At 38.9% G+C, this 26,425-nt stretch overlaps 5 protein-coding genes and 1 long non-coding RNA gene across 9 annotated transcripts; 3 read left to right on the top strand and 3 right to left on the bottom strand.

Moving 5' to 3' along the window:
- Positions 1-39: 39 nt before the first annotated feature.
- LOC110854290 (chitooligosaccharidolytic beta-N-acetylglucosaminidase) lies at positions 40-5,568 on the bottom strand. Its single transcript, XM_022102717.2, has 13 exons — positions 5,422-5,568; positions 4,907-5,182; positions 3,741-3,798; positions 3,438-3,668; positions 2,704-2,939; positions 2,581-2,635; positions 2,396-2,501; positions 2,234-2,257; positions 2,017-2,144; positions 1,669-1,731; positions 1,113-1,602; positions 875-1,047; positions 40-422 (listed from the first exon to the last, which is right to left on the bottom strand). The coding sequence occupies exons 2-13, from the start codon at positions 5,179-5,181 to the stop codon at positions 321-323; spliced, it is 1,941 nt and encodes a 646-aa protein (XP_021958409.1). The 5' UTR covers position 5,182; positions 5,422-5,568; the 3' UTR covers positions 40-320.
- A 933-nt stretch (positions 5,569-6,501) lies between these two features.
- LOC110853748 (glutaminase liver isoform, mitochondrial) lies at positions 6,502-14,996 on the bottom strand. The gene is made up of 15 exons (XM_022102069.2): positions 14,819-14,996; positions 14,212-14,525; positions 13,071-14,144; positions 12,811-12,895; positions 11,936-12,360; positions 11,751-11,866; positions 11,080-11,201; positions 10,806-10,964; positions 10,648-10,729; positions 10,467-10,561; positions 10,243-10,374; positions 10,052-10,125; positions 7,293-7,419; positions 7,134-7,222; positions 6,502-6,808 (listed from the first exon to the last, which is right to left on the bottom strand). The coding sequence occupies exons 3-15, from the start codon at positions 13,463-13,465 to the stop codon at positions 6,610-6,612; spliced, it is 2,100 nt and encodes a 699-aa protein (XP_021957761.1). The 5' UTR covers positions 13,466-14,144; positions 14,212-14,525; positions 14,819-14,996; the 3' UTR covers positions 6,502-6,609.
- On the top strand, positions 7,417-9,877 carry LOC110853750. The gene is made up of 2 exons (XR_002548252.2): positions 7,417-7,701; positions 7,897-9,877. It is a non-coding gene; the product is annotated as an uncharacterized LOC110853750 (long non-coding RNA).
- Positions 14,997-15,625: 629 nt separating the features above from the next.
- LOC110854029 (neural Wiskott-Aldrich syndrome protein) lies at positions 15,626-17,482 on the top strand. 4 transcript variants are annotated; one of them, XM_035855098.1, is made up of 4 exons: positions 15,626-16,352; positions 16,478-16,574; positions 16,883-17,306; positions 17,406-17,482. In XM_035855098.1, the coding sequence occupies exons 1-4, from the start codon at positions 15,788-15,790 to the stop codon at positions 17,433-17,435; spliced, it is 1,116 nt and encodes a 371-aa protein (XP_035710991.1). In that variant the 5' UTR covers positions 15,626-15,787; the 3' UTR covers positions 17,436-17,482. The 4 variants fall into 4 exon arrangements, with proteins under 4 accessions (XP_035710991.1, XP_021958116.1, XP_021958115.1 ...); XM_022102424.2 differs by having other exon boundaries at positions 15,632-16,352; positions 16,880-17,306; XM_022102423.2 differs by having other exon boundaries at positions 15,633-16,370.
- A 108-nt stretch (positions 17,483-17,590) lies between these two features.
- On the top strand, positions 17,591-21,655 carry LOC118436634. Its single transcript, XM_035855097.1, has 8 exons — positions 17,591-17,862; positions 17,958-18,623; positions 19,041-19,298; positions 19,958-20,054; positions 20,145-20,197; positions 20,271-20,380; positions 20,791-20,845; positions 20,923-21,655. Exons 1-8 carry the CDS (start codon positions 17,808-17,810, stop codon positions 21,465-21,467), a joined length of 1,839 nt encoding a protein of 612 aa, XP_035710990.1. The 5' UTR covers positions 17,591-17,807; the 3' UTR covers positions 21,468-21,655.
- LOC110853991 (TWiK family of potassium channels protein 9) lies at positions 21,535-26,094 on the bottom strand. Its single transcript, XM_035855099.1, has 7 exons — positions 25,580-26,094; positions 25,456-25,503; positions 25,183-25,328; positions 24,428-24,651; positions 23,789-23,970; positions 22,861-22,941; positions 21,535-21,782 (listed from the first exon to the last, which is right to left on the bottom strand). The coding sequence occupies exons 1-7, from the start codon at positions 25,697-25,699 to the stop codon at positions 21,669-21,671; spliced, it is 915 nt and encodes a 304-aa protein (XP_035710992.1). The 5' UTR covers positions 25,700-26,094; the 3' UTR covers positions 21,535-21,668.
- Positions 26,095-26,425: the final 331 nt, after the last annotated feature.

Genomic DNA, 26,425 nt, shown 5'->3' with positions numbered 1-26,425 from the left:
ACTTTTCCATGCAAATGAGTTCGACCCAACCTTCTCAAATATCGTATTAAATTAGATTTATTGCTTAATGAGATGTCACCAAAGTACATACAAACAAGTACATGAAGCTAATATTTATCCACTTTTTAAGCTTTTGTGTGAGGATAAAAGTCCGTTTTGGTCATAATCGTTTAAATGTCGGGTCAGTAAATTATCTAAATGCTATAAACCCCTTTTCCTCTCCATTTTGAGTGAGTGAGTAATAAATTAACGGATAAAAAAGTGCAAGTCTCAGTTAAATATGTTTTTAAGAAAGTCTGGTGTAGAAATTGTAGTCAATTTTAGAGGAGTAATTCACATTCTGCTCTGTTGTGGTAGCACCACTCGGGTCTGACCGCCTCAGCGTGGACACCACGTTGGACGAGTCGTTCACGGTGTGAGTCCTGGAAAATCGGGGCAGAAAATGAAATTAGATAAGACATGTTTTAAGGAAGATTTCGGACGTAGTGCAAGAAATAACGGGGAGAAAAGTGGTTTTTTGCAGGTAAATATTTCGACCTGCCAGAAATGCAAGGCGCAAGAAACTACGCCGCGCCGCTGTACTTCATACTGCGCGTGGCTAGATGACGCTTATTTCTTGCGCTTTCTCCCAGTTTCTTGCATCTCACATTTCTTGCGTTTCATGCCTTGCAGTGCAAAAAAATGTGGCAAATCCGCAAGAAATAAGCGAATAACAAAGTGATTTCTTGCAGCTATTTTGACCTGTAAGAAATTCAAGGCGCTAGAAACTACGCTCCGCCGCAGCGCATAGCTAGATGGCGCACATTTCTTGCACCTCACATTTCTTACGTTATGTTTGTATAAAACCCGCAAAAATAAAACACCATGAACTTACCAGTCGTGGGGCCGCCTCTCTCCAAGATTGGGTCGGATTTGACCACAATCTTTCCGCCAGGGCGGAACCTCTCGGCCACAATTTGGGTTCAAGGGTCATGTCATCCGTCTCTGTGGTCCACATGGTCGCCGTTCCTCCGAGAACTTGGGCATACGCGGCGGTCTCATTGTTGTCTGTATTTTAAGGGGAACAATTTTATAAAAAAACTAATTTCTGAAAAAACTTTAATTTTTCTTACGATGCGTCGCCGCAATGTTCATTGGATCATTGTCATACACCGTTTTCCACGTCTTGTAATCACCCCCGCACGCGGGAACGACCGTATTTTGATTCTGGGGTCCAAGCCCGATCGGCGGGAGGAGTCCGGAGTTAAATCCGCAATCCAAACTCCAGGCGTCCGCGTTGGAAAAGATGAGTTTGTACCCGCGGTTAATCACTTTGGCGAGGGTGGGTTCTCTGGCGGGGCTTTTGATCTGAATGACATAAGTTTCTGGGTCGAGGACGACTTCCGAGTCGCGGAGTGAGGTGAGTTTACTATCCCAAATGATCGGCGTGGGCTTCTCGACGCCTTCGGGGGAGGCTTCGTACAACGTTTGAAGGGCGCGGGATTGGTACTCCATCCATAAGCGTTGGAATGTGACGTCGTTCGGGATTTGGGCGGTGGCGCGGAGGACTTCGTTCATCGAGTCGGAGGAATTCCAGCATTGGAAGTTGACGTCGTCGGCGCCCTAAGGAAAGAAAAGGACAGGTTTTGGTTAAGGTTGAATCTACGGAAATTTTTGGTGGGTACTGACCATGTGGAAAAAGTCGGCGTTAGTGAAGGCGTCCAGAGCGTCTCGGTACACGCGGCCCATGACCTGATCAGTTGAAAATATTAGTTATATTATATAACTAATATTATACTAATATTAACTAGCGTACACTGCGAGACCTCCATTGTATATAACTTATATACAATGGAGGTCTCGCAGTGTACGCTCTCCAATTTTGACCAAATTAGTGTCAATTGATCACAGATCTAATGAATATGACATTTGCAAATGACACATCTCCCAGTCGTCACGCTTAGCAAAAATATTTGCATCTGAAGAGGAGAAAGCGCCCAGTTGACAAATTGTACACTTTCGAAATTTAATACATACTCTGTAGGTCTCATTGTTGAGGGGGTTAAGTTGTCCACATGGTGGTTCGGCACAAAATTCCTTCCAGGGTTCCTTGTTCAGACAGACGACGAGGTCTCCTTTGCCTTCTCGCTCACCCCATTGCCATCCTGTGAGAAAAGTTAATTTTTTATTTTTTTTTGTCTTATGAAATGAAATTGTACCGAAATTATGTGATTGTGTCAGATTGTTCTCTTACCATTTCCGGCACGGGCAGGGCCACCTTAAAAATAGTAAACCAACAATTAGGAAATATTTTACGCTTTGATTTTAGCCAAGATGCGATCGGTTACACTAACTTTTTTTGAAAATTACTCGAAATGCTACAAGTGTAACGAAAATGTAGAATTTAAAAACTAACCAATTTCTGGAACGACCCGAATTCCACGAACTTGAGCGTACTCCACAATATCTCGGATAGTGTCGGGATAATAGATTTTGTGTGGGGCGTAAGCACCGTATAACGCCTACATAAGTGAAATATAATATACTTAATTAGGATCTGGTAATTATTTTTATATGCAAATGACGGGATTGATTGCATACCATTTTTGGGGCTCGTCTTGAGTAGAAGGGGAAAGAGTGAGCGTCAGACACGTGCCTATAAAAAGCCAAAGTATTATTGCTTAGCTATCATGGCTTATCATCTCAGGTTTTGTGAAAATTTACCAGTGGAGCGTATTCAATTTATTGTAGGACATGGCATCCACCGTCTTTTTGATCATTTTTGGCGAAATGTAGTTGTGTCCAGTGTCAACCATGAGGCCTCGATAAGGGAAGGCGGGCTCATCCTCGATGTAGCCGTGCTTCACCATGATCAGACAGTCGCAAGTGTCCTCGTAGTTGATCAGTTGGCTCAAAGTTTCCAGGGCGTGCCGAGCTCCGTAGTAGGTTTTCGAGTGAATCTAAATAAATACGAGGAAAAAAATTGTGATTTAAACAGAAGTATATATGTTTTTTATGAGAAAATTAAGGAAATGTGGATTGGATTCGACGAATTTGCATATTTTTAGAATAATGAGTTTGTTTTCTCCTGTAGATTGTAAGATCTTTAGAATTTTGAGAGATTTCGACGTCATTTCAGTAAAAAGAGTGATTTTCATAATGCTAAATTATTACTCAGATGCCTTTTTTGTCGTTCAGGGATTTTTTACACTTTTGAAAGATAACGGGGTGAAAGTGGTTTCTTGCAGGTAAATATTTTGACCTGGGAGAAATGCAAGGTGCAAGAAACTATGTCCCGGCGCTATAAATGATTCATACGGCGCGTGCCTAGAGGGCGCATATTTCTCGCAGTTTCTTGCACCACGCATTTCTTGCATTTCATGCTTTGCAGTGCAAGAAATTTAGCTAACCCGCAAGAAACGAGACACTAATTGCTCCCCTGATTTTCAATTTCTCACCTTAACCTCCACGACGCCACTTTCCGTCGTGTTGACGCCCATGGTATAGCTCTCATTGGTATTCAAAGTGAGGCGTTCCTCCGGGGAGTCAATCTTCATGGACACCATCACCGTGGTTCGCTCAATTTCTGAAGTATACTTCTTATCAAAGGGGTTCGGCTGCTTGCCAGAAACCGAGGCGTCATAACCAGGATGCATTTTTAGTAGTTCGACTTGGAAACTTTTGCCAGCCTGGAGGAAACATAAAAATAGGAAACTTAGATTTTATTTTGAAATCCAGCTTAGCATATTTTGGGCACATACTTGTTGCAGCATTTCCCTCACTCGGGCGGATGGAGGGTGCGCCCAGTTGATGAAAAGTCTGAAAATTAATTAAAATTGAGTCTGAAAAAATTTTCATGACATTTTGTCCCGCATGTACGAAGCTTGAGATAGAAGAATATGCACAGATTTTGCCCTTTTAGCATTCTGAAATTATTTTCATTGAGAAAATTGAAAACTTTTCAAGTCAATTTGCCCGAAGTCTGACGTATTTTGCCCCCTTGGCAAGTTGCTCTTGTTATTCGTACATAATTTTGTGTACGCAGTTCATGCAATGTAATTAAGTCAAACTTCAAACAGGTATTATTATTAAAACAGCTTTTCATTTCAAGTTCAGAAGCAATGAACTCTAACTCCTGAAACCAGAACATGATCAACTTTGGCTGGATTGGATTGGATTTGAGATCTGAACGTGCATACGTATGTATCTCGTCCAAACCAAAGCCTGGATTGACGGTTATTAACACGTAACAACGCCATGGGCATCATAGTTGCAAATCGATCCATCTCCCTTCCGTCTGAAATACGTAATGATGGGTGCCAAACTAATAAATCTTCTGGTCAGTGAAACCAAATCAGCAATTAAAACTAGACGCAACTAACGAACGAACGAGTATGTGAAAAGGTGCAAAAAAACTGGATTGAATTTAAGAAGATCGAGATCATTCACTGCATGTCGTCTCACAATTGTCAAATTGTCAGGCAGGATGATGACACCAGTGTTTCGGGTGCAAGAAAGTGGTTTCTTGCAGGTAAATATTTTGACCTGCAAGAAATGCAAGGCGGGAGAAAGTACGTCCCGACGCTATAAATTAATATACATAATACTTCATGCGGCGCGTGGCTAGAGGACGCTTATTTCTTGCACTTTCTCCCAGTTTCTTGCACCTCGCATTTCTTGCACTTATTGCTTTGCACTGCAAGAAATGTGACAATCCCGCAAGAAACGAAACACTGGATCACACACGGAATATGTGTACGTAGTGGCCGCGGAAGCTTGAGGGGACAGAGGGACAATGTCCCCACGGTGTTTCGATGTCTCCATCATATCCCCATCTTACATAAGCCCCTCCCTCCCCTATCCAACAATGTCAATGTCCCCAGATGTCCCCACAGCTTCCGCAGCCACTGCTTATGTACGTACGTACCTTTGTGGTTTGAATGAAACAAGCTCATCGGCGAGGTCGACTGCCCCCGTGGGTCGTGGCCAGATTGATCTATATTCCCCGCAAAGGAGTCGGCACTTGGCTAAGGATTGGGTTGAAGGGGCATCCTCCGGATTCCTGTCCCTGGAACAGGTCTCGTTCAAACATGCGTACGAGTAAGGAGTGGGAAGTTGGTAGTAGACTTCCTGGGTGGAGATCAGGGGGAGGAAAAATGCCCCCGTGACTGCGCACAGTAGGCCATAGGTGAAGGTAGCCATCCTGCAAAAAGTATAGGTGCATTAGTAACTAGATTATTGAGACATATGATTTAATTTTATGGCAAAATCAAGCCACGATTTGCACTAATAAAACAGTAGTAAAAATTCGTCTCAATTTCGCGTAAGTCACGATTTAGCTTAAATTTACATCAATAAACGTATGTAAACCGGTAGTCTGTACATGGAAATTAAACAAAGATTATGTATTGCCACCCCTTAAAATTAAACCGTAAAGCTCACCTGAATTTTAAAAACTACAATTTTCTTCGTCTTCTTCTTCTTCTCCACTTGAATGACGAGACGCTGGCTGGATACTGGGACTGGATTTTAAGGAAAGCTACCCACCAGACTGATGAACTTAGGATTAGATGAAGAAGAAGTTGTTTGAATCTTCTTCTTGGCGTTGGTGGGATCATGTCACGGGAATCTTGTTGCTTGTATGGATTTGCTTATAAGTATAACCCTACACCATAAAAATGTTGTCCGATTTTGGCTAGTCCATCTTTCTTATAGGCAAAAGTCATTAAAATTCATACCCAAGCCTTCTTCTAAACAAGCTGAAATATGGAGATCATCAACGTTATTATAGGTTGGGCATCGCAGTAAAATGCTGGCTGAAAATTCGGATGCAAAACTAATAACAGCAGCAGCAGCAGGTACATTATTTTCACATATTTTGTACGTATTATAGGGCTGGGTTCTTCATTTAATGGCTGCTTGTGGTAAATTGCAACGAGTTGTGCCCCAGGTCACAATTTAGAGTACGATAAGGAGTATGATTACGCCATGCAAAATTACAGATGTATGCAACACACCTTTTTTCAAAAGTTAGAAATCTGCCTAATCTCTTGATCCAATCCAGGAAGGATTTTATGAACCCTCCCGCAGTCAAAAATATGTATGGCATATCACAAAATGTGCACAAATTTTAGTCCAGTCCAGGGGTTAAAAATCCATGAATACGTGGATTAGACTTGGTTGAACAATCGTAGAAAACCGGACTTTCGTATTTAGTGAAGCAGTAAGTAAGCAAACCCATTGAAAAAGACACTTTTCTTTAACCACAGCATCATATCCAGTATACGTAAATATTAAGTGAGATGAGATGAGCTGAGGAGAGAGATGCAATCGGGGTTAAACGGCCGAAATCAAGGAGAACCACTGCGAATGCGAATCACTTAACACGTTCCTCTTACTTTCAAAACGAATCAACGCAATGCAATGCATTCAGTTCTAATCAGGCTTAAAGTATGTAAAAAATGAGCTTAAGTAGATTTCATATATATGTAGAGAAAAACATGATTATAAATCCATACAAAATTCAGTGGGTAACGAATTTCTGTTATGTTTTTTTACTGCTAATTTTACAGGAAACAGGTCTGATACTTATTACTTGATTATTATTGTTGGAGCAGAAATTGAAATTATTTATTCGGCATCTTCTTCATCATCATCGTCGTCATCATCAGGTCCGGAGGATGGTTGTGTAACGCGGACATCCACCGAGGCAGATCGACTCCCTCGCGACGTGCTGTAGCGTCGCTTTTCTGGGTGCCAATTTCTCAGCAGCTCGGCCACTTTTAAATGACCGAATTGTATGGCTTCATCGTACGGAGTGTTTCCCCATCTAAATAATTTGCATTTTTAAATATTCGAGTATTTATACATAAACATCTAAAAAGTTTATCAGTGTCTCGTTTCTTGCGGGTTTAGCTACATTTCTTGCATTGCAAAGGAAGAGATGCAAGAAATGTGAGGTGCAAGAAACTGGGAGAAAGTGCGAGAAATATGCGCCATTTAGTCACGCGCCGTATGAAGTATTTATCGCGGCGGGGCGTAGTTTTTCACCCCGTGCATTTCTTGCAGGTCAAAATATTTATCTGCAAGAAACCACTTTCTTCCCGTTATTTCTTGCACGTGGTTACTTTCACCGGAAACACTGGGGTTCATACCTGTCTTTCCTGTCGTGTCGGACGCCACATTGTCGCAATAAATAGTAGCAAATGTCGTAATGTCCTTCGCACGAGGCGACATGAAGTGCCTAAAAGAAAGAGAGGGGTAAAACTGGTGAATGCTAATTTTAGCGTTTTTTTAAAAATTTTATTGCGTACCGTTCTTCCATCGCAGTCGTACAGCCCCATGTCCACGCCACAGAGGTGGAGACGAAATATGGAGTCGAGATCTCCCGCTGCTGCCGAAAATTTTAGAACAATTGTGTTCGAACCCTTTGTTTCCAATCTGTAACAAAATCACAGTTTCTTCAATGGTTTAACCACGAAATCCTCAGAGTGCAGGGTGTTAGTAATAATTGAGTATAATAACAAGTCGCACAACTCACGAACTTCACACACAGACTCTCAGCTGGCAAATAAATAATTAATTAATAACACAAATAATAAATCTCCCGAATGGTAACAAAGACAGTATATAACTGAGTAGTGGCATAATACAAATATAAAAGAAGTAGATAGTCCCACAGTTATCAATTCATTCAAGAAATAGAATTTCAAATAATACGAAGTAAACACTGTCACCGGCCTGTTAACCTTATATATTTTCAGTGGCGGCGGAAGCAGGGGGACATTGTCCCCCCGGAAATTTAGCAAAATCGTATCTTGCCCATGTTAATAAGCCCCTCCTTCTCCTACCCCACAATGTTAATGTCCCCACATGTCCCCCCAACTTCCGCCGCCACTGTATATTTTTTATATTAAGTGTTACAAAGCCACCCATTCTAAAAAAAAGCTGACAAGATGGCCAGTGAATTGTCGTTAGCAAATTTGAAAACAGTGCTTAAAGAGAATAATACTGACTTGACAAACACAATTAGTAAGAAAATTGATTCAAAGTTTGATGCACTAAATGATATCCTTAGCGCACAAGATAAAAAATTAAAGTTCTAGAGTCTGAAGTGCTAAAATTGAATAATACTGTAGTTCGTGTTACTAATGAAAACGAACAGCTTTGGCGTGAAGTTAACAAACTCAATTTAGTTATCTCAGGGGTACCGGACTCTGAATATGAGTCTCGTGAGGATCTAGGAGTCAAAATTGACACCATTATTGTAAAGATAGTTGGTGAAAGTAGAAAGTTCGACACCATTACAAGAGTTGGAAAATTCCTAAAAAACTCTGCAAGGCTGATCAAAGTTCGCTTTCTCTCAATAAGTGACCGGGACGAGGTGTATGACAACCGATACAATGCGGAGCGCCCGACCTACATCAACGAAGATATCCCACCCACAATGAGAAGAGATCATGCCATAATGCGTCAGAAGAAGAAGCAATTTATTAAGGATGGATTTGGACTACAACAAATAAAAATGGACTGGAACAGACGGATAATTCGAGCTGGAGAAGAGACGTACAAAGTCGTTGATGGAAACATTAAACTACTCGTCCCAAATATTACGACAACCTCAAACTCCCCCCCTCAAAGTCAGAACCAAAATACCACGCACCAAAACTTTCAAAACAGAGTGGGTTCCGGACATCCGAACGGGACAAACCCCTATTACGGTGGATCGGACTCATCTCCAGGAAATCACACTAACGCAAAATTGACTATCAATGGATCGAGAGGAAGTGGGAGAGGACATGGACCTAGAGGCGGCTCAAACCAAGTAGGACACCGAATCCATGCATCTGATCCATCGCCTTTTCCGCCCAAATCACCGTCACTCCCCTTCAACCCATCGGCAACCTCATCTGCACGTCCCCCCCATTTTTTAGGCCAGTCCAGCCTAAGCCTCGGCAACTAATAACTCTGTCCCAATTAAATGTTAACTCTGTACATAAAAAAAATTTAACGAAATATCTACTTACCTTTCCGCCAAAGACATCGACATTTAATGTGTAACTGAAACCCTATTCTATTAACTGAAAGATGTGATATGAATAAGTCTGTTTATGTACTTGGCGATTTTAACCTTAATAGCGAAAAGTCAATTAAGCCACTAATTACAACCTTAACACAATTAAATCTTACCTGCTCTAAAAAAGCATAGGTCATTACTCAGTGATATTGTGGGTCGATTAGGTGATAAACCGATTATAAGGGTACATAAAGTAAAGCTTTTGGGTGTTATTGATGATTGTCTTGAATTTAAGGTTCATTGTAAGACCACCTTAAATGTTACTCAGTACGTACCATAGAAATATTGTTGTGAACTCCCTCATCATGTCTATTATTAATTATGCCTCTCCAGTCTACTTAGTTGGTAATCAGAATATCAAATGTATCCAGAAACTCATAAGATCGTGTGCAAGACGTGTATTAAACAAGCGTAAATATGATAATAATGATGTTAATTATGAGGTAATACAAACTAGGCAAACGCGATCCGTAACACATGTTGAGCCAAATATACCGTGTAACTCAAAAATCATGCTGATAAGTTTCAGGTATAGAGCGTCCTAGGTCATGATCCATTTACCGAGTGATTTATTTAGTGGTAATATCAGTAAAAGTGTTTTTAAAAAAAAGAAAAAAAAAATTATCCAAGAAGTAGTTTATTGATAAGCAACGTGAAGAACGAATTATTGATATGTTTAATCTAATTGATAATAACGAAGAAATGTAACTGTGTATACTTTATATATAAAAATTGTCTGTCCTTGAAACGTAATGACCCAATCTTTGGGGTGTTTCATTGTATGAAATAAATAGATAAATAAATAAATAATACGAACGACCACGATAACTTTTTCATTTTTCGAAAGATTTTCCTAATTTTCGAACGTGATTCATAATTTTGCAGATTTTATGTGTGTGCAAAATGGATAAGTTGCGAGAGATAGACAGAGAAGCATGATGGGTACATACATACATAAGCCCTCACTCGGGCTAAAAAGTAATAATGATCACATACGTTCTTCGGGTCGGGTCAATCTTGCCACGCTTGTCCACATCGAAACAATGAAAGTTGAAAGTTTTGACCAGTTTCTATCCATAAATTAGGAAAAATTCAAAATTTATTTATTTTTAGTTTAAATGGATGGGCGAAAAATTCCGAATTTTAAAATTATTTTTGTATGAAGTTAGTATGATGGATGTATTTACCTCACAAAATTCCACGCCTCTGACCGAGTTGCCAAACTTGTCGAGTGGGGGAGACCACACCGCAAACCCCCCAACATTCGGTATAACTAAAAGAATTACGCCAGCGATGCTGGACTTTGCGGGAAGTCCGACCTAACGTTTGGAAAGGTTTAATTAATTACCTAGCTTTAATTAACTAACTATGTATAGGTTTAATTTAGTTAATATATACAACTCAAAATTACCCTGAATGCAAATTTTCCAGAAAATTCAAGCATTCCGCAGGAAAACATGACGCTAAGAACGTCCGCTACGACCTCTTCGCTAAGAACGCGTTGTCCTGTAATTCGTAAATGAAATAGTTGCAGCAACTTCAATGGTAGATTAGTGGAGATTTGTATGCATAAGTATCCCAATTTTTTTTACCAGTAATGGGACAAATTCCACCATTTGCAAATGTAGATGCAATCACGGAAAGTACATCGACCGTCGTTTCCATGCTGGATGTCTACGTATGTACAGGACAGGCATTAATTTTAATGTGCATAAAATCCGACCTCAATTTGCATACTTCTCATAAATACCTGCAAATAATACTCGATAACATCCGCCAAATCAATTCCTGGCGGAAAACAGTTATGTTCTTTCATAAAATGGACCAAGGCCCAATTTCTGTCGGAAGCTTGTCTTTTGTTGAGAAACATGCCATTACTAAATCCCACGTATTCTCCACCACTCAATTTCTACAAAAATTTACATAATATTTATGTATGTATTGTTCCTGGAAAACGCTTAATTTCTACTTAAGTAAAATTTGCATATACTTATGCACGTGGAAAAGATTGGTAGTTTTTGTACCTCAAATAATCTATGTGTTTCATCAAATCTCTCAGCCGATGAGAGTTCGGGATGACAAAATTGCTGTAGTAGCGCATGGATCATGAGACTCCCAGCGTTTATTATGGGGTTGTGTGGTCTCTCTAAAAAAACATGGGAAATTTTCTAGGTTTCGCTGTGGTTTTGTTTTAACCACTGTTCAGAGCCAGTTTTAACCAGGTTTCGAATTTTGGAGGTCTAACATGTTCAAAAAATGTCCAAAATGTGAAATTGGCAAAATTTTGCAAGTTCTTCATTATTGAATCTTTCGAAAATCCGTTTATGTGGTTTATGTATATGTAATCTCGTATTAATTTAGAGCATTTTTTGTGTAATACGGCATGCTTTAGAAATTTTCTTACTTTCTTGTAAGAAAAAAGGTAAAAATTAATGGGATGTTACGTATCTGTGTATAAATTTGGAAGAATAATATATTTGCAAAAATTAAGAACTTGTATCAGTATGAACTTGTAGCAAGAAATTGCCTCATTTTCTGACATTGCACTTTTGTACATTTTGGACGTCAAAAATTATTTTGGACAGTTTTAGATAGCTTTAGCCAGTACAGTTTTGACCGTCCAAAACGAAACACTGGAAATTTTGTTCCCTAAAAAATTTTCAATATTTCCATAATATTTATATATTCATCTTACTTTCTGGATCGAGGACCAACTCATTAAATCTGTATCCCGACGGCTCTTGGCCCACATACTTGTGCACTTTAACCTTGCCAATTTCTTGCAAAGCGTACGCATACATGAGCGGTTTGCTAATTGGAAAGATAACAATTACCTTAATTAGTGCTAATTATTTTAAATGCCACTCCAACTCTTCCAACCTGAGCGCATGCAGCGTAACTGGCATCGTAGAATCGCCCACGGAATACCGCTGTCCATCAATCGAGCAGAAAGAGACCCCCCAACAGGTCGGATTTACCAGGGCCAACTTATTCAAATATGGGGCCACCGTGCCCGCCGTTATGTCCTTACAGTCGAGAAAAATGTCCTCCACCATTTGACAAAAGAGGTCGAATTTCGGGATGATAAAGTGATTTCGATAAGCGGTCGAGATGATGAAAATGTTGGGGATGATGACCTCTTGAAAGACGTCCCGAGTGATGTGGAGCGTTTCAATGGAGCCGACAAAGTTGTCGTTCATGTGACCGCGATGGATGGCTTCTTGTTCTTTCAGGATTCGGCGTAAGCTTTGAAACAGTTCGTGGAGACGGTAGTCGGTTCGTTTTAGGCCGGCGTTTTCCAGCATCTATGTAAAAGAGTATGTAAATGGGTCAGTAAAGTAAAGTGGTGAGGATTATGATCACAAGGCGGATATGTATTTACGAAAAATCGTAGAAATATGTAGGTATTTACGAAAAAAAATAGTTCCAAAATATGTAAATCGCAAAATTTTGTATTTTCGAATGCAATGCTCTGAATTTTGTTGTTGTTCAATTCCGCTAAGAAGAAAAAACTCGTCTCACATCGTTGAAATATTTTTAAAATATGTGCATTTTTTTAAAAATTACTCTGAAAAAGAAAATAAGCCTTTTACGGATTTAAGTATTTTTCGAATAATAACGAAAATATGCAAATATGGATAAAAGTGATCTATAAAAGTTAGGGAACACACCCCCAAAGTTTCATTAAATGAATGCATTGAAAATAAATGCATATCTGTCCTCTGATAATAATAATAATGCCTTGGGAAACTTACTGCTAAAAATTTTCCAATCAAAATATGGTCCGATCCATCACTGAACTGGTTGAAAATAGCGTCGTCAATTCGTGTCGATTTCTTCCTGTGGGATTAATCGTGAAGTGCGATAAAATTTTGCATATTAAAAAACATGCGGCTCATTTTACACTTATAAGTGACTTATTATATAAAATTATGTAATTTTGAGAATTTTATATTTGTGGTAAAATTTCGCATAAAAATTTTGCACATAAATTTGCAAATAAATATTCTCTCACAATGTTCCATACTGCCTCCCCGTACTGCTTTCTTCTCCATCCGATTCATCATCCGTCGAAAACGGGGACGTGTCGCTGGGCGCGGTGAGGAAATCGACCCACACCAGCGACGCGCTGCGATCCCTCTGCTTCTCCGGGCGCCCATCAAACGTCGGCGTCGGAATGGACAATCTGCCTCCACGGGTTGACGACATGTCGTCTTCTTCAACGTCAACTTCTGCCCCGTCCTCTTTGAAAGTCACGGTTTTTCGGGTGGCTTCCCCCTCGCGAAGGTTCTCAGTTTCGTACACTTTGTCGTAAAGGTGCAGGATTCGAGCGGCCGTTTGAGACGACGAAGGTGTGGGCGAGGCTGCTGAGAATGAGCCATTTGGAATGGCAGGATGGGCAAATGGCATTTTTTTTACTAGGGAGGGGGTGCTAATTGAGTGAATATTTATTATTTTGACGATTTTCTTATGGAAATTATTGGATCGGGTTGTTAATTGATGTACAAGTTTATTGTCGGCTGCCTAAAATAGTTCGGCATGCTTTTTTAAAAATATGAGAAAAAGCTATGAAAATAAACACCTTGTTTTGTGTGGTTTGGTTGAATCGTGGTTTAAATCTGACCATGAATTTATTTGGTTAACCGTAATGTAAGTACTAAAGTAAAGCTAAGTAGTGGAAGGGAAGCATGTTGCGTTACATGGAACTTAACTAATATAATAGTATAATTATAGTGTAATTTTAGCTAGTTTTGGCCAGAGTGAAGGCTAATTTAGTAACGAATTTAATTTGCATACGACTACATACATAATTCTGTACTTGGGTGTGGATATGGAATAAACATTTTGAAATCCTGGAGCCATTTTTAATTCAAAATTTCACCCATTTAATTATTCGACTGTATGAGAAGCAAATTTATTTAGTATTAATCTATGTGTAATAAAGGTTTAAATATAGCCAATTAATGAAATCTAACTTAACACAATATGATGAAAATTACGTACAACATTTTTGGAAGTGAGATAAATCTTAAGGCAGGAATCAATAATTTCACCGAATCATGAATGTTATTTTGAGGAGCGGGGTGTCCTGTATCAAGTAAAATATCCAGATTTAGTGGGTATAAAGATATGTGAAATTTACGCAACGGACTTACTTTTATTGAGGTTGAGGAAGATTTTGAACAATAGTATTGATCTCATTAATAATATGATTCCGTGATCCTGTCGGAAAAAATGAGAGATCCAACCGCGTCCCATCGTCAATCACGACGCTCAAATCTTCTGAGCCCAAACTATTTGAAGTGGTCATGTCCACTTTCGTGGCGATGTTGAAATAATGCGAAGATTTTTTGTCTTGTGGTTTGATACAAATCGTTCTTTCATGGATGTCCACTGATACATATCCTCTTGGTAGCGTGATCTTGTTAGTAGCATCCACGACAATTAAAAATTTGCGAAGGATTGACTCCTGAAACACACGAATAGTCATAATTATTGAAATTAGAAATGCAACGATGTTGGTGGTTGAAAAAGTAAAAGAGGTTTGTTTAACTTTCAACCTTATTTCAACCTCTAATCTAACAATAGATTTACAGTTAATTCGGTAGATGATTGGTTATGAATAAATTGGGAAAGGGTTGAAAACCATTGTATTCATATTAAGTATGCGGTGGTTTGACTATATATTCTTGAAACCCTTTCTATGTATCGTAAATACATGCGGTTGAAATTATTATAAAGTTTTAACGTTTCAAAACTTACCATCTTAACTGGCTCTTTTACTACAACACTGGTTCCAAAATGAAAAAAATTGTCAAGAGTTCGGGGCAGTGAGCAGGTCAGGTCGTCTCGGGATAATCTATGAGTCTGAGCATTAAAGGAAGACCAAATTTTGTACGGGTTCCTTATGGGGAGTTGGATCTTAAGATCATAGCATATGTATTTAGTACGTATTTATCATTTCATAGTTCTCAACTGTTATCTTATTTATGCAAAAAATTTATTTAGTTGAGCTGAGCTTGAGTGGAATGTATTATTTGCATTTTAAAATTTGATTTAAATAATCAAATTTATTGCAGATTATATACCATGCAAAAAGGTGAACCATCCATTCCATCCTTCAATTTTGCATTTACGAATGGTGCACAGTTTCCTTTAGATCACGGGAAAGTCATCAATCGTCAGTTGCATTAAGAGATAAAATCATATCATTATTTACCCAATGGAGTGAAATTTGTTGGCAGAATGCATCATTATTATTATTTTACATACATCATCATTATCATGAAAAAAACAAATGTCAAACGCTGCACAAAATTATACCTTCCTGAAATTTAAAAAAATAGAAAGAAGATAGAGATAAAATGGACTCACCATACATACATGCAAATGGGTTTTGATCTCATTCGGCAAATTGATTCGTTTCCCCTGTCCGACTGACCTTATCTGCACGTTGCATTATCGAATTTATCCTTATCAGTATTATTATATTCCTGCCTGATCCAAGTTCACATTTACATATGTACATACCCCATAGCATCATTTCGACATCCAAACATGATTGATAGTATATAACTTATCATAAAAAAAATGTGGCTTACATCACCTCATCACCACAATTCAGTTATTTTAAGGTGTGTGTGCGTCAACGCTTAGCAATTTGCTAATAGCTATTTAGTTTAAAAAAAACTTGTGATTTCGCCAAGCTCGGCGCATAGCACATAATTCGCCATGTCGCAAGGTTACTACACGGTCTGCAGTTCTCCACGTGGCGGGGGGAAAAAGGTCAACCCGTTTTCCACTATGTCGCACCAACCACAAAACCATCAAAGTTACGCGACGACGATGCCCAGCAGGAATTTTAATAGTCCGGTGGCAACAAATTATGGTGGTTCAAGGGCACCTGTAGGTTATAGTGACGGTGGTGGTGGCAGCTTTTTGTACGGCGGTACCATGGGTCGCAGTGATCGGGGGTCGTTATATGGCGGTGGCGATCCTGGCGGTGACCGCGAAGTTGTCAACGGTCTGGTCATGAACAGATTTCAGACGATGCGACGACTTCCAGCTTATCATCAGCAGCAGCACCAGCAAGAATTTTACGGTGCTGGTGGGAATGGGAGTGGTGGAAGGGGTCACGTGATGAATTCGGATTTTTTTACAAGTCCGTCAGCGGAGTCGGGGTCGACGACGTATAATTTTTCGACAATGCCGAGAAAATCGGGGAAGGAGAAGAAAAGCAATAAAAATATGAGGCAAGATTATGGACAACCGATGGACTTCCAGAGAGATCAGTGGGGTAATAGAGATTGGACTGGTAATTGATAATGCGAATATGTGGTTAAAGTTAATTAATCAATTAATTTACTGTCTATGCAAATATGTGCTGAAAGTTAATTGGTTAATTAATTAACTATTTAATAGATCCGAACGGAGGACTCGATCTCAATGGGGTTGACGACCAGGAAGATGACATTTATTCAGAGGCTTATTCCGATGACCGAAATAGTCATCAATTTAAGTATGTACAAGTGTACGAATTATTCACTCTTAGAAATCTGGTATTAAAATTATACCAAGCGGTATTCATATATGACTCTGCCAAAGTGGTATTGATACATACCGTGTAGTAATAGCTGAGTTTCAAAGTTTCAGGAGCATATCGGTAGCAAATGTTTGCGGACCAGCACAATTTTAATACCAAGCGGTAGCAAGCTTAATACAAAGATACCTGTCTGACTATACCAGATTTCTAACCAGTGCAATAATTTGCGTATAACAATTTACAAAAAATGAAATAATTAAACGCAAGATCTTCATTTTTAGCAGTTACGCCGAGCAGGATCGTGATGATTATGAGGAGACTTACACTTTACGCCGTGCAGGATTAAAGGGTCCTCTCCCACCACCACCACCCCGACCTACCCAAACATCTTATGGTGTCAAAAAATTTCCAGCGTATCAATTTAACACGGCAAACTATGATAATGACGAGCAAAACAATGGTTTCGTACAACCATCATCGATCTTTGGTGGGCCTAAAAAAGGGGCGAAGGGTCATGCTAATGGTCCACCACCACCACCTCCTCCGATGCCGATGGGAGGAGGTGGAATGCCACCCCCACCTCCGCCCCCACCTGGACCAGCTTCTCACCAGTCAAACAGTGGTTCTCATAATAGGTCAACTTTACCTCCGGTGTCCAGTGATAGATCCAACCTTATGGCCGACATTCGAAAAGGAGTTAATTTGAAGGTGGGGTAAAAATTAAAAATTAAAATTTTGATGAAAATTTCATAAATTATAATGAGCAAGTTGAAATCTAAATCTTTATGGATTTTTTTTATCCGACAGAAATCCAAAACCAATAACAGAAGGAGATAAATTTAAACTGAGGAGATAAGTATGATGGATGGATGGACTTGCTAATGCACACATAGATAAATTTAATTAACTATTTGATTAATTATGTATTATATTTTATTCGAGAAAATAAAATTTAATAAAACAAATGACGCTAAATTTTAGTTAGTGACGGTAGAGCATATAAAAACATGACATAATTCTCTCAGGAACAATTTGCATAGATAATTGATGCCACATTTTTCTACCTGGAAAATGAGTAGTCATGGTGTGCCTGCTGTTATCTTTTTAGGTTATCCATTTTTTTTAACGAAATTCAGTCCTTTCAGCCACCATCATTCACAATTGGATGCTTCAACCCCCACCACAAACCGCAATTACTAATATTCAGTCATGGCTGACAAAAGAAATTCTAAAAATGAAGACGACGGAAAGAGAAAGTCTGGAGGTACATACAGACATATTTGCATAGATTTGAAGATGTTAAACTTCGTTGATTAGTGAAAGTAATATCACACGCATCTAAATCATTTGTTTATCTAGAAAAAGAGCCTCCACGCCCCCCAAATCCCGACCAGAATGTACCCCCCAAATCTGACGCAAAACGCTCCTCCGACGATAAGAAGAAGGAGCCAAAGCGCGTCTCCCTTGAAGAACCTGCCTCCACCAAAAACTCGGACGAGTCCGAAAGCGCTGTGGGCGCAGGTGGCACGCTGACCACGATTACCACCACGCGACACCACCACCATCACCGCAGTCATCACAAACATCACCGTCACGGTGGTGGCCTCACTACCGAAACGGTAACGAAAAAGCCTGTCGAAAATATTGTCGCCACGATGTCGCCACCTCCTCCGCCACCTCCAGCCATCCCTAAATTATTGAGGCATCCCACCGATAAGCCTGAATCAGTTAAGGCGACCGATTCAAAAAGACCACGACGTCAAAAACCCGGACAACTTCCGGTTGCTCCCGGTAAAACAGTATTATCCGACGATGACCAGTCCGAAGTTGACTCACTGGCAGAACCGGCATCGTCCGAGTCTGGATTTTTGACCTCGTTTCGCCGAGCTTCGACCCGGGTTATAAACGCGCTGGGAATTTTGGAGAGTAAAACGGACGAAATATTAATGGAGGAGGAGCAGAAGGACAAAACGGATTCCGTGGAAGATATCGGACTTCCGTTTCTACTCTTGGATAAGTCTACAAGTGTGTAAAAGTTGAATTTCTGTATTAAAATTGGACTTGTCAAAATTAGCAAATTTTGTAATCATTTTTCGGTTCTGGGAATTTATTTTAAAAATTCTGAACGACAAATTTATAGAGCAGGTCGTTCCCAATTTTAAAAAAATATACACTCCAGATTTTGACACTTTTTGAAGGAGGGGATCTTAAGTTTAAGAAACCTTCAGAAAAATTGGAACTCGTCGAAACTGGCTTAAAAAACTCAACGCCATTCCATTAATCAACTAACTGACTATAAATTTGTCGTTCAGAATTTTAAAATAAGTTCCCAGAGGGGAGAAATGTCTAAAAATGTGTTGATTTTGACGATAAGCCATCGTGCCCTACCTTAATTAGTGCATACTTTAAGTTAGCTGGCTTATTTTACACGGATTTGCATAGTGAAAATGCTGAACGATGATGACGAAGATGTCCAAATAGCGGCAGACTTATCCGAAGTTTTGGCCCATTACAAGGGAGAATTTTCCCAAGAGGAAAAGGCCGCAGATCCCGATAACCTTCCAGACGTTGGGTACGAGGACATTGTGAAGATGTTGAAGAGTCAAGGCATCCCGATCCCGACGGACAGTGACTTTTCCAAACTGGAGTCCAGCTATAGTCAAAAGTGGGACCCGGATGGGACCGTGGTCGAGTATTATAGTAAGAGACGCGTTACAATGTTATCTTCTCATCCGGGGGACGCGGAATCATGAGGGCTTAGAAATATCGTTACAATTTTATTGTCCCCATGCACAGTTCCGCGAATCCTATTTCTCTCTAAGAATGGAGGTCTCCCAGGGTATGCTATCCGATTTTGAGCAAATTAGTGTCAATCGATCACAAATTTGATTAGGATGAAATTTTCGAAAGACACGATCTCCCAATGGACACGTTTGGCAGAGATATTTGCATCCGAAGAGGAGAAAACGCACCTGAGTATAAAATTGTAGTAGTTAAAAGTCAGAAATAAATTCTGGTAAAGAAAAATAATAAAGTAAACTTGATCGTAGATGCGTAGCCAAACTTTATCCCTGCCTTTGTATCCGAAGAGGAGAATACGCGCAGTAAATTTGGAAAGTGTAAAATTTGTCGACTTTAGAGCGCGTTTTCTCCTCTTCGGATGCAAATATCTCGGCCAAACGTGCCCATTGGGAGATCGTGTCTTTCGCAAATTTCATACTAATCAAATTTGTGATCGATTGGCACTAGTTTAGAAGTCGGAGAGCATGTGCTGGTCCATCTCCATTTTTGGGATGGGAGAGAGCTATTTATTTAGGGGGAAATTTTCAGACTGAATAATTCGCTAATTTACATAACTGGTCCCGTGTTGCGTTCCTTCATCCCGATAAATATGAGGGGAAGGTATAGAGGATGTTGGTTGGAGGATCATTGCGTTCAAGGTTTAGATATCAGCAAGTGAGCACACGTACATAATTTGAAAATAGTTTTTTTAAAGAAAATTTGTGAAATTTTTGTAAATTACGCAATTAATATCTCGATGTATAGGATTAAACCAAAACCGGACGCATTGGAAGGGTTCGTGGATCAGGGGAGGACAGGTTTACATCCAAACTTTATTTAATTTGTGATAAAATTTGCAAATTTTTGCATTTTGAATCTCTGAATTGGTAGTAAATATTGATGAAAAGTATCAAGAAATGTTTGACGTGGCGGATGATGGAGCTCACCTCGATTATTTGATTGAAATGCAAAAATGCCAAGCTGAAACGTTACCGATTCCGGTAAAAAAATACATAATAATGAATATTTATTTCAAAATTTGCGTAGGACTTGATAACTCATCACCAAAATTTTCAAAATCAACACATTTTTAATCGTTTCTCCCTTCTGGAAACTTATTTTAAAATTCTGGACGACAAATTTGTATTCGGTAATTTAATTAATGGAATGACGCCGGGGGTTTTCAGTCAATTTCGACGAGTTCCAATTTTTCTGAAGACTTCTTAAACTTGAGATCTCCTCTTTCAAAAAGTGTCAAAATCTGGAGTGTAAATTTTTTGAAAAATGACAACTCCCTGCTCTGCAAATTCGTCGTGCAGAATTTTAAAATAAATCATTAAAAATGTGCTGATTTTGACAATTTTTGGCTATAAACCATTATGATAAGCAATTAAGCAATTCAATATTCCAGATAATGTATGACGTCGTCAACTTTGGTGTGGACGTGCTTAAAGAAAATTTAGAATGTATGTAAATTAAATTCCCAAATTAAACTCCTTTCCTAGAAACTTGTTCATATTTTCGGAATTATACAAAATTTCAGACTTGGTCCACCATGAAGCGATCCCACCTACCAGTCGAATTTACCAAACGACCGAGAACCACTTGCTAAATATGCGAAAAAAGGTACAAATTTACGCGAGCCTGGGTTTAGAGCCGATCAGCAGTGACCGGACGGACTACGGGATGGAGAAAGTTTCCCCCATGTGGCGCCTCACGAGGGACGAGATCATCGCAATCCTTCTCGAAAAACGACACGAACCCGACGATTTTGACGAAAAGGTGAAAATCGTGGCGGAAATGTATGCCGAGGAGGAAAAGAGGACGGGAAAAAAGTTGGTCGTAGAAGATGGCGACAACGACGAGGAGAACACTGCCTACGCCCAAGATTCGACCACCCACAAGAAAAAGGAACAACGAGATGGTGGCGGTGGTGGTGGTGCAGATTTATTACCGAAAAATGACGGCCTAAGTCCAAGTGGGGCAGGAATTTCGGAAAAATCAACCTCTACGAAATTACCAAAGAGCAAAAAGAAGCTTGTTGCTGGCGGTGGATTGGCAAAAGGTGCAAATTCGGTGAAAAAATGACGGAGAAAGTTAATCAAGAAGGAGAAGAAAAATAACTTGTTTATCTTGAGTTATAATTGAGGTTTTCGTTGTTTTTACAAAAAATCAGTGTATTTTTATTGTCCTCAATAATATTTTTTGTTATTCTAAGATAATTCTGGTGTAATTTGTATACTTGAAATAAATTCATTTCAGTTACTTTCACCTTATATTTGAGTATTTTTAGTCCGTCTTTTTATCATCTTGCACAGGTTCTGGACTCGCTGCCGGTGGAGAAAGTCCAAGTAGAAATGCAGTCCTTCTGGCCGCTGTGTTTAAGGGGCCTTCCAATTGTTCCTATAAATATATTTTTTTAATATTTTGCGCTTAAAAACCTAGAATGCAGCCTTATTTAGCCCGAGTCAGGTTGTTATCTATAATCGAAGTGGGTATAATACGACCACGACAACTTTTGCATTTTTGCACAAAATTTGCTCATCTTCCAACTCGCCTCTTAATTTTACATGTTCTATGTGTCTGCAAAATTTCAAGGCGATTGGACAAGTTTTACGAGCGTAATCGATGGACAGACAGACAGACAACCATGACGCGTACACAAGTCCTGAGTCAGCCTAAAAATGTGAAGTTAAGGGCATTTTTTGCCTCATTAAACACAAATTTTAAAATATCTTCCGAGAAAATAAATTTTTCACAAAATTTTCGAACTAAGAAACACGATCTGATCATATTGCTTTTCTGAAATTGTAAATCTAAAATATGTTTGGCGTCTTCATCTTACAAGTTTTTTTTCTTTTACAATTTTTGATCAATATCAAAAAATTGATTCTTAATTTTCGATTTTCGATTTTCTACATGTCTGCAAATTTTCGAGTCGGTTGTAATTTTACGAGTGTCGACAGACACACAAACAGACAGCCATGACTGATACATAAGTCCTGACTTGGACAAAAAATGTTTTTGCCTCATATTGGTTAAGCATAAACAAAAATTGTAATTTTCCGAGGACGAATATAAATATAGTTTTATCACAAATTTGAAATATTTATATGGATCTTCAAACTTTTACTTAAAAAAATTATTTTTTTGCCCAAATTTTTTGAAACAATGATATGATCTAATCATATTGATTATATGAATTGTAAATAAAAATATATTTTGACGTGTTCACCTCTCGAATTTTTGTTTTCTAGTGAAATTTCAAATTTAGATATCGATTTGAAATTTGAAATTTAGATATCGATAAATTTAAATTGATTCCTAATTTCGCATATTCCACGTGTCTCCAAAATTTCAAGTCGATTGGACAAGTTTTACGAGCGTAATCGACAGACAGACAACTATGACGGGTACATAAGCCCCGACTCGAGCTAAAAAGTGTTTTCTCAAAATTTCTAAAAAGTTTCACATGTTTTACTTGAATCAGGCCAATCACGAGTGAGGTCAGAGCCAACCCGAAGAGAAAGTAGATCGATGTCAAGACAGCTATGACGGGGTTCTGAAAAATTCATACGTATTTACTCTGCACTTTCAGGACAATGGAATGACCAGAGGGCGGATATGTATTTATTTTCAATTTCCTGATTTGATGACGACCGAGGCTAAACTTTGTGGGTGTGTTCTCTAATTCTTAAAAATTTAAAAATATTTTACACATTTCTAGGTTTTCAGACATAAATATTTCCCCTATTATTTGAAAAATACGTAAATCCTTTACATATTTTTTTCAAAAATACAAATAATTTGTATATATGTTAACGATATGAGACGAATTTGTTTGCTTCAAGAAATTGGACCATAAAAAATCTAGAGCATTAAATTCAGAAATATAAATTTTGTGAAAATATCCGTTTTTCGTAAATACTGTTCCATTTGTTATAAGAGTCCCAATCCATCCACGATTACACTAACCTAATGAGCCGAGTTATCCTTTTATTTAACACCCGTTTATTTTATTTTGGCGTAAAACTCATTCAATTTTGTGTTTGCAATTTGGGAAACTGAATGATTTTGACGCCAAAATAAAACAAAGTGGTGTTAAATTAAAGGATAACTCGGCTCATTAGGTTAGTGTAATCGTGGATGGATTGGGACTCTTATAACAAATGGAACAGTATTTCGTAAATATTTTGGCGTTCTTTTCGTAAATATTAGACACCTATTTCAGCGATTTAATCCATTTCAGAAATACTAATTTTTCGAAAACTCTTATTTTTTCGTACATATTCCGGAAATATTTTGGTCGTTTTATTTTCTTGGTAAATATCATATTCATATTTCAACGATTTTTGGTACCTAAATAAATACATAACCGCCCTCTGCTAATAAACATTTTTTGTGCCCACCGCAGGAACCAAGTCTCCCAAGCCGACGGTGGAAAATGTGACAAAAATAAAGTACAAGGATCCAAAGAGACCCCACTCCTGTTCGACAAAGATGAAAAACACGGCTCCCACGAGTGCGTAGCAGATCAGAATTGTCAGCCCAACTTTTATCCCAAAGTTGAACTCCTCATCGACCGAGTAGTCTGCAATAAATAAGAAAATAATGGGAAAAGTGAGACACTGATAAGCAAGCAAGGAAGAAAAAAGATGAATGTGTAAAGTTATCATGTAAGTAAGTAAATACAGTGGCCGCGGAAGCGTGCGTGGGGACAGAGGGACAATGTTCGCACAGTTGTTCGATGTCTGCATCATCTCCCCGTCTTATATAAACCTGTCCCTGCACTTTTCCTACAATGTTAATTTCCCCAGATGTCCCCACTGCTTCCGTGGCCACTGGGAGAATTCAGACTACTTAAATGTATGTACATGATCCAGTGACCGTGGAAGCGTGCGTGGGGACAGAGGAGAAATGTCCTCACGGTTATTCGATGTCCGCATCATCTGCCCATGTTATATGAACCCTTCTCTCCCCCATCCTAAAATATTAATGTCCCCAGATGTCCCCACAGCTTCCGCGGCCACTGATCTAAATATTAATACCCTTTCTTTTCGCGGGGTCCTTGGTGAGGTGCAACTTTAGCGCGAGGGTGAGCACTTTTCCCGCGTCGATCATGATAATGGAGAAAATAGGAATTCCAATCAAGGAGTAGATCACGGTGAAAAGTTTTCCGGTGAAAGTTATCGGTGAAATGTGCCCATATCCGATCGTGGTCATTAGTGTCATCGAATAGAACACGGCATTCGCGAAATTCCACGTTTTCGAACTTTACATATAGGAAAAAAGAACGGTTAAGTGGTTGAGCGGAGAGCAGTGTTTCGTTTTTTGCGTTTTTTTGCTATATTTCTTGCAGTGCAAAGCAAGTCACGCAAGAAATGTGAGGTGCAAGAAACTGGGAGAAAGTGCAATAAATAAGCGTCATCTAGCCACGCGCCGTATGAGCTATTTATAGCAACGGGAAGTACTTTCTCGCGCCTTGAATTTCTTGCAGGTCAAAATAGTTGCAAAACCCCACTTTTTTTGCAAATGACTACGTTCACCCGGTGTATCGTTGCTTACAATTTTGGCACATTTTTTGCCCTGCAAAGCCAGCAACGCATGCAATTCAAGGTGCAAGAAACTGGGAGAAAGTGCAAGGAATTTGCGCCTTATAGCCAAGCGGGCGGGGCGTCATTTCTTGCAAGTCAAAATATTTAGCTGCAAGAAACCACTTTCTCCCCCTTATTTCTTGCACGTGGTTACTTACTTTCACCCGAAACACTGCCTGGAAGATTTTTTTATGTAATCTTAATCTAACCCAGAATCGGCATCCATCCCTTCTTCATATGCGTGACGAAGTTCATCCTCGAATTTTAGGAGGCGTCGTCTTGCCACGGATTTCCAGCCGTCCTCATCCATAAATCTGGACCCGGACCATAACGTATCGATGAAATCGCGACGAACCTGCAGATATTTGGTAGATTAGGGATCATTTTTGCAATATTGCGAATTTTAAGAGAGTACCACCTGCAAGTGTTTGTTATAGAAGGGATATTATTCAAACTTTTGCAATATTGCGAATTTTATGTACCTTTTTTACGCCACATTTGTACTCTAGCTCTCGTGTCCCTTCGGCCCACTGTACAATTAGAAATGCAAAATTATATATTTCGCGACTAAAATACTAATTTTGCCATGTTTTTCACTTCTCTCACCCTGAAAATGAATCCTCCGAGAGCACAAAGCAAAAACAATATCAGGAATCGGACACCCAACTGTTTTAAACTTTTTTTAAACTGGGCAACTTTTATATTCCGTTCGATGTCTTCTGCCATCACGACGACACAGTTTTTCTAATGTTTGATCAGAGCGTATACATAAATATGCAAATGCTAATAGTAGTTAAACGAGTTTAATTAATGTTCACTACAAATATCTATTATGCAACAACAGGGTTGACCTTGACTTGCACTAAAGTAAACTTATGGACGACGACACCCACGCGCAATTTGGTATTACAAAAGACACAATTTCTAAATTATTACGTAACACAAACAAATTAAGAAAATTTGAATATTTCGCACCGTCAAGAACAATAATATTTGTTCAAATTAAAAGTTACGAGTCAAATGAGATGACAAATCGCAAAAACACAATGTTTTGTGCATATTTATGTACGAGAAATACTGCAATGCACGTTCTTTAGAGAGAAAAAGCAGCTAAAAATAACACTCCTCTGCAAAACTGACTGGTGAGAAGGTAGCCAAAATCCGAGCTTTTAAAATACATTTGCTCTTACATATGTAAGAAAGAGCGGATAAGACGCTGAAAAATTTGCATGCATGTTTTTCCGAGCAAAATTGCAGTGTACATACACTCTTAGAAATCCAGTATTTAAATATTACCAGGCGGTATTCATATATGACTATACCAACGTGGTATTGATAAATAGATAATACCGTGTAGTAATAACCCAGTATTTTAAAATAATGGTATAAAATTTTTACGGACCGGTATAATTTTAGCACCAACTTTAATACCGAGAAATCAATACCTGCATG

This window comes from Folsomia candida, unplaced genomic scaffold, assembly GCF_002217175.1.
Source record: "Folsomia candida strain VU population unplaced genomic scaffold, ASM221717v1 Fcan01_Sc009, whole genome shotgun sequence".
Classification (NCBI taxonomy): domain Eukaryota; kingdom Metazoa; phylum Arthropoda; class Collembola; order Entomobryomorpha; family Isotomidae; genus Folsomia; species Folsomia candida.
The sequence above is the reverse complement of the archived record's forward strand: the minus strand, read 5'-3'. Positions and strand labels throughout refer to the sequence as shown.

Bases quoted from the DNA above. Each gene is read 5' to 3' on its own strand.
- LOC110854290 (XM_022102717.2), bottom strand. From the start codon at position 5,181: ATGGCTACCTTCACCTATGGCCTACTGTGCGCAGTCACGGGGGCATTT. The intron at 2,258-2,395 runs GTTAGTTTTTAA...ACTATTTTTAAG, and splicing joins TCGGGTCGTTCCAGAAATTG to GTGGCCCTGCCCGTGCCGGA. The intron at 2,145-2,233 runs GTAAGAGAACAA...CTTTTCTCACAG, and splicing joins CCCTGCCCGTGCCGGAAATG to GATGGCAATGGGGTGAGCGA.
- LOC110853748 (XM_022102069.2), bottom strand. From the start codon at position 13,465: ATGCCATTTGCCCATCCTGCCATTCCAAATGGCTCATTCTCAGCAGCC. The intron at 11,202-11,750 runs GTAAGATGAATA...ATGTTTTTTTAG, and splicing joins GTTGGTCCTCGATCCAGAAA to AGAGACCACACAACCCCATA. The intron at 10,375-10,466 runs GTAATTTTGAGT...TCCAAACGTTAG, and splicing joins CTGGAAAATTTGCATTCAGG to GTCGGACTTCCCGCAAAGTC.
- LOC110854029 (XM_022102422.2), top strand. From the start codon at position 15,788: ATGTCGCAAGGTTACTACACGGTCTGCAGTTCTCCACGTGGCGGGGGG. The intron at 16,575-16,879 runs GTATGTACAAGT...CTTCATTTTTAG, and splicing joins CGAAATAGTCATCAATTTAA to CAGTTACGCCGAGCAGGATC. The intron at 17,307-17,405 runs GTGGGGTAAAAA...TTTATCCGACAG, and splicing joins GAAAAGGAGTTAATTTGAAG to AAATCCAAAACCAATAACAG.
- LOC118436634 (XM_035855097.1), top strand. From the start codon at position 17,808: ATGGCTGACAAAAGAAATTCTAAAAATGAAGACGACGGAAAGAGAAAG. The intron at 17,863-17,957 runs GTACATACAGAC...TTGTTTATCTAG, and splicing joins CGGAAAGAGAAAGTCTGGAG to AAAAAGAGCCTCCACGCCCC. The intron at 20,055-20,144 runs GTGAGCACACGT...CTCGATGTATAG, and splicing joins CAAGGTTTAGATATCAGCAA to GATTAAACCAAAACCGGACG.
- LOC110853991 (XM_035855099.1), bottom strand. From the start codon at position 25,699: ATGGCAGAAGACATCGAACGGAATATAAAAGTTGCCCAGTTTAAAAAA. The intron at 25,329-25,455 runs GTACATAAAATT...AAATATCTGCAG, and splicing joins ACAAATGTGGCGTAAAAAAG to GTTCGTCGCGATTTCATCGA. The intron at 23,971-24,427 runs GTATTAATATTT...TATTTATTGCAG, and splicing joins GGACCCCGCGAAAAGAAAGG to ACTACTCGGTCGATGAGGAG.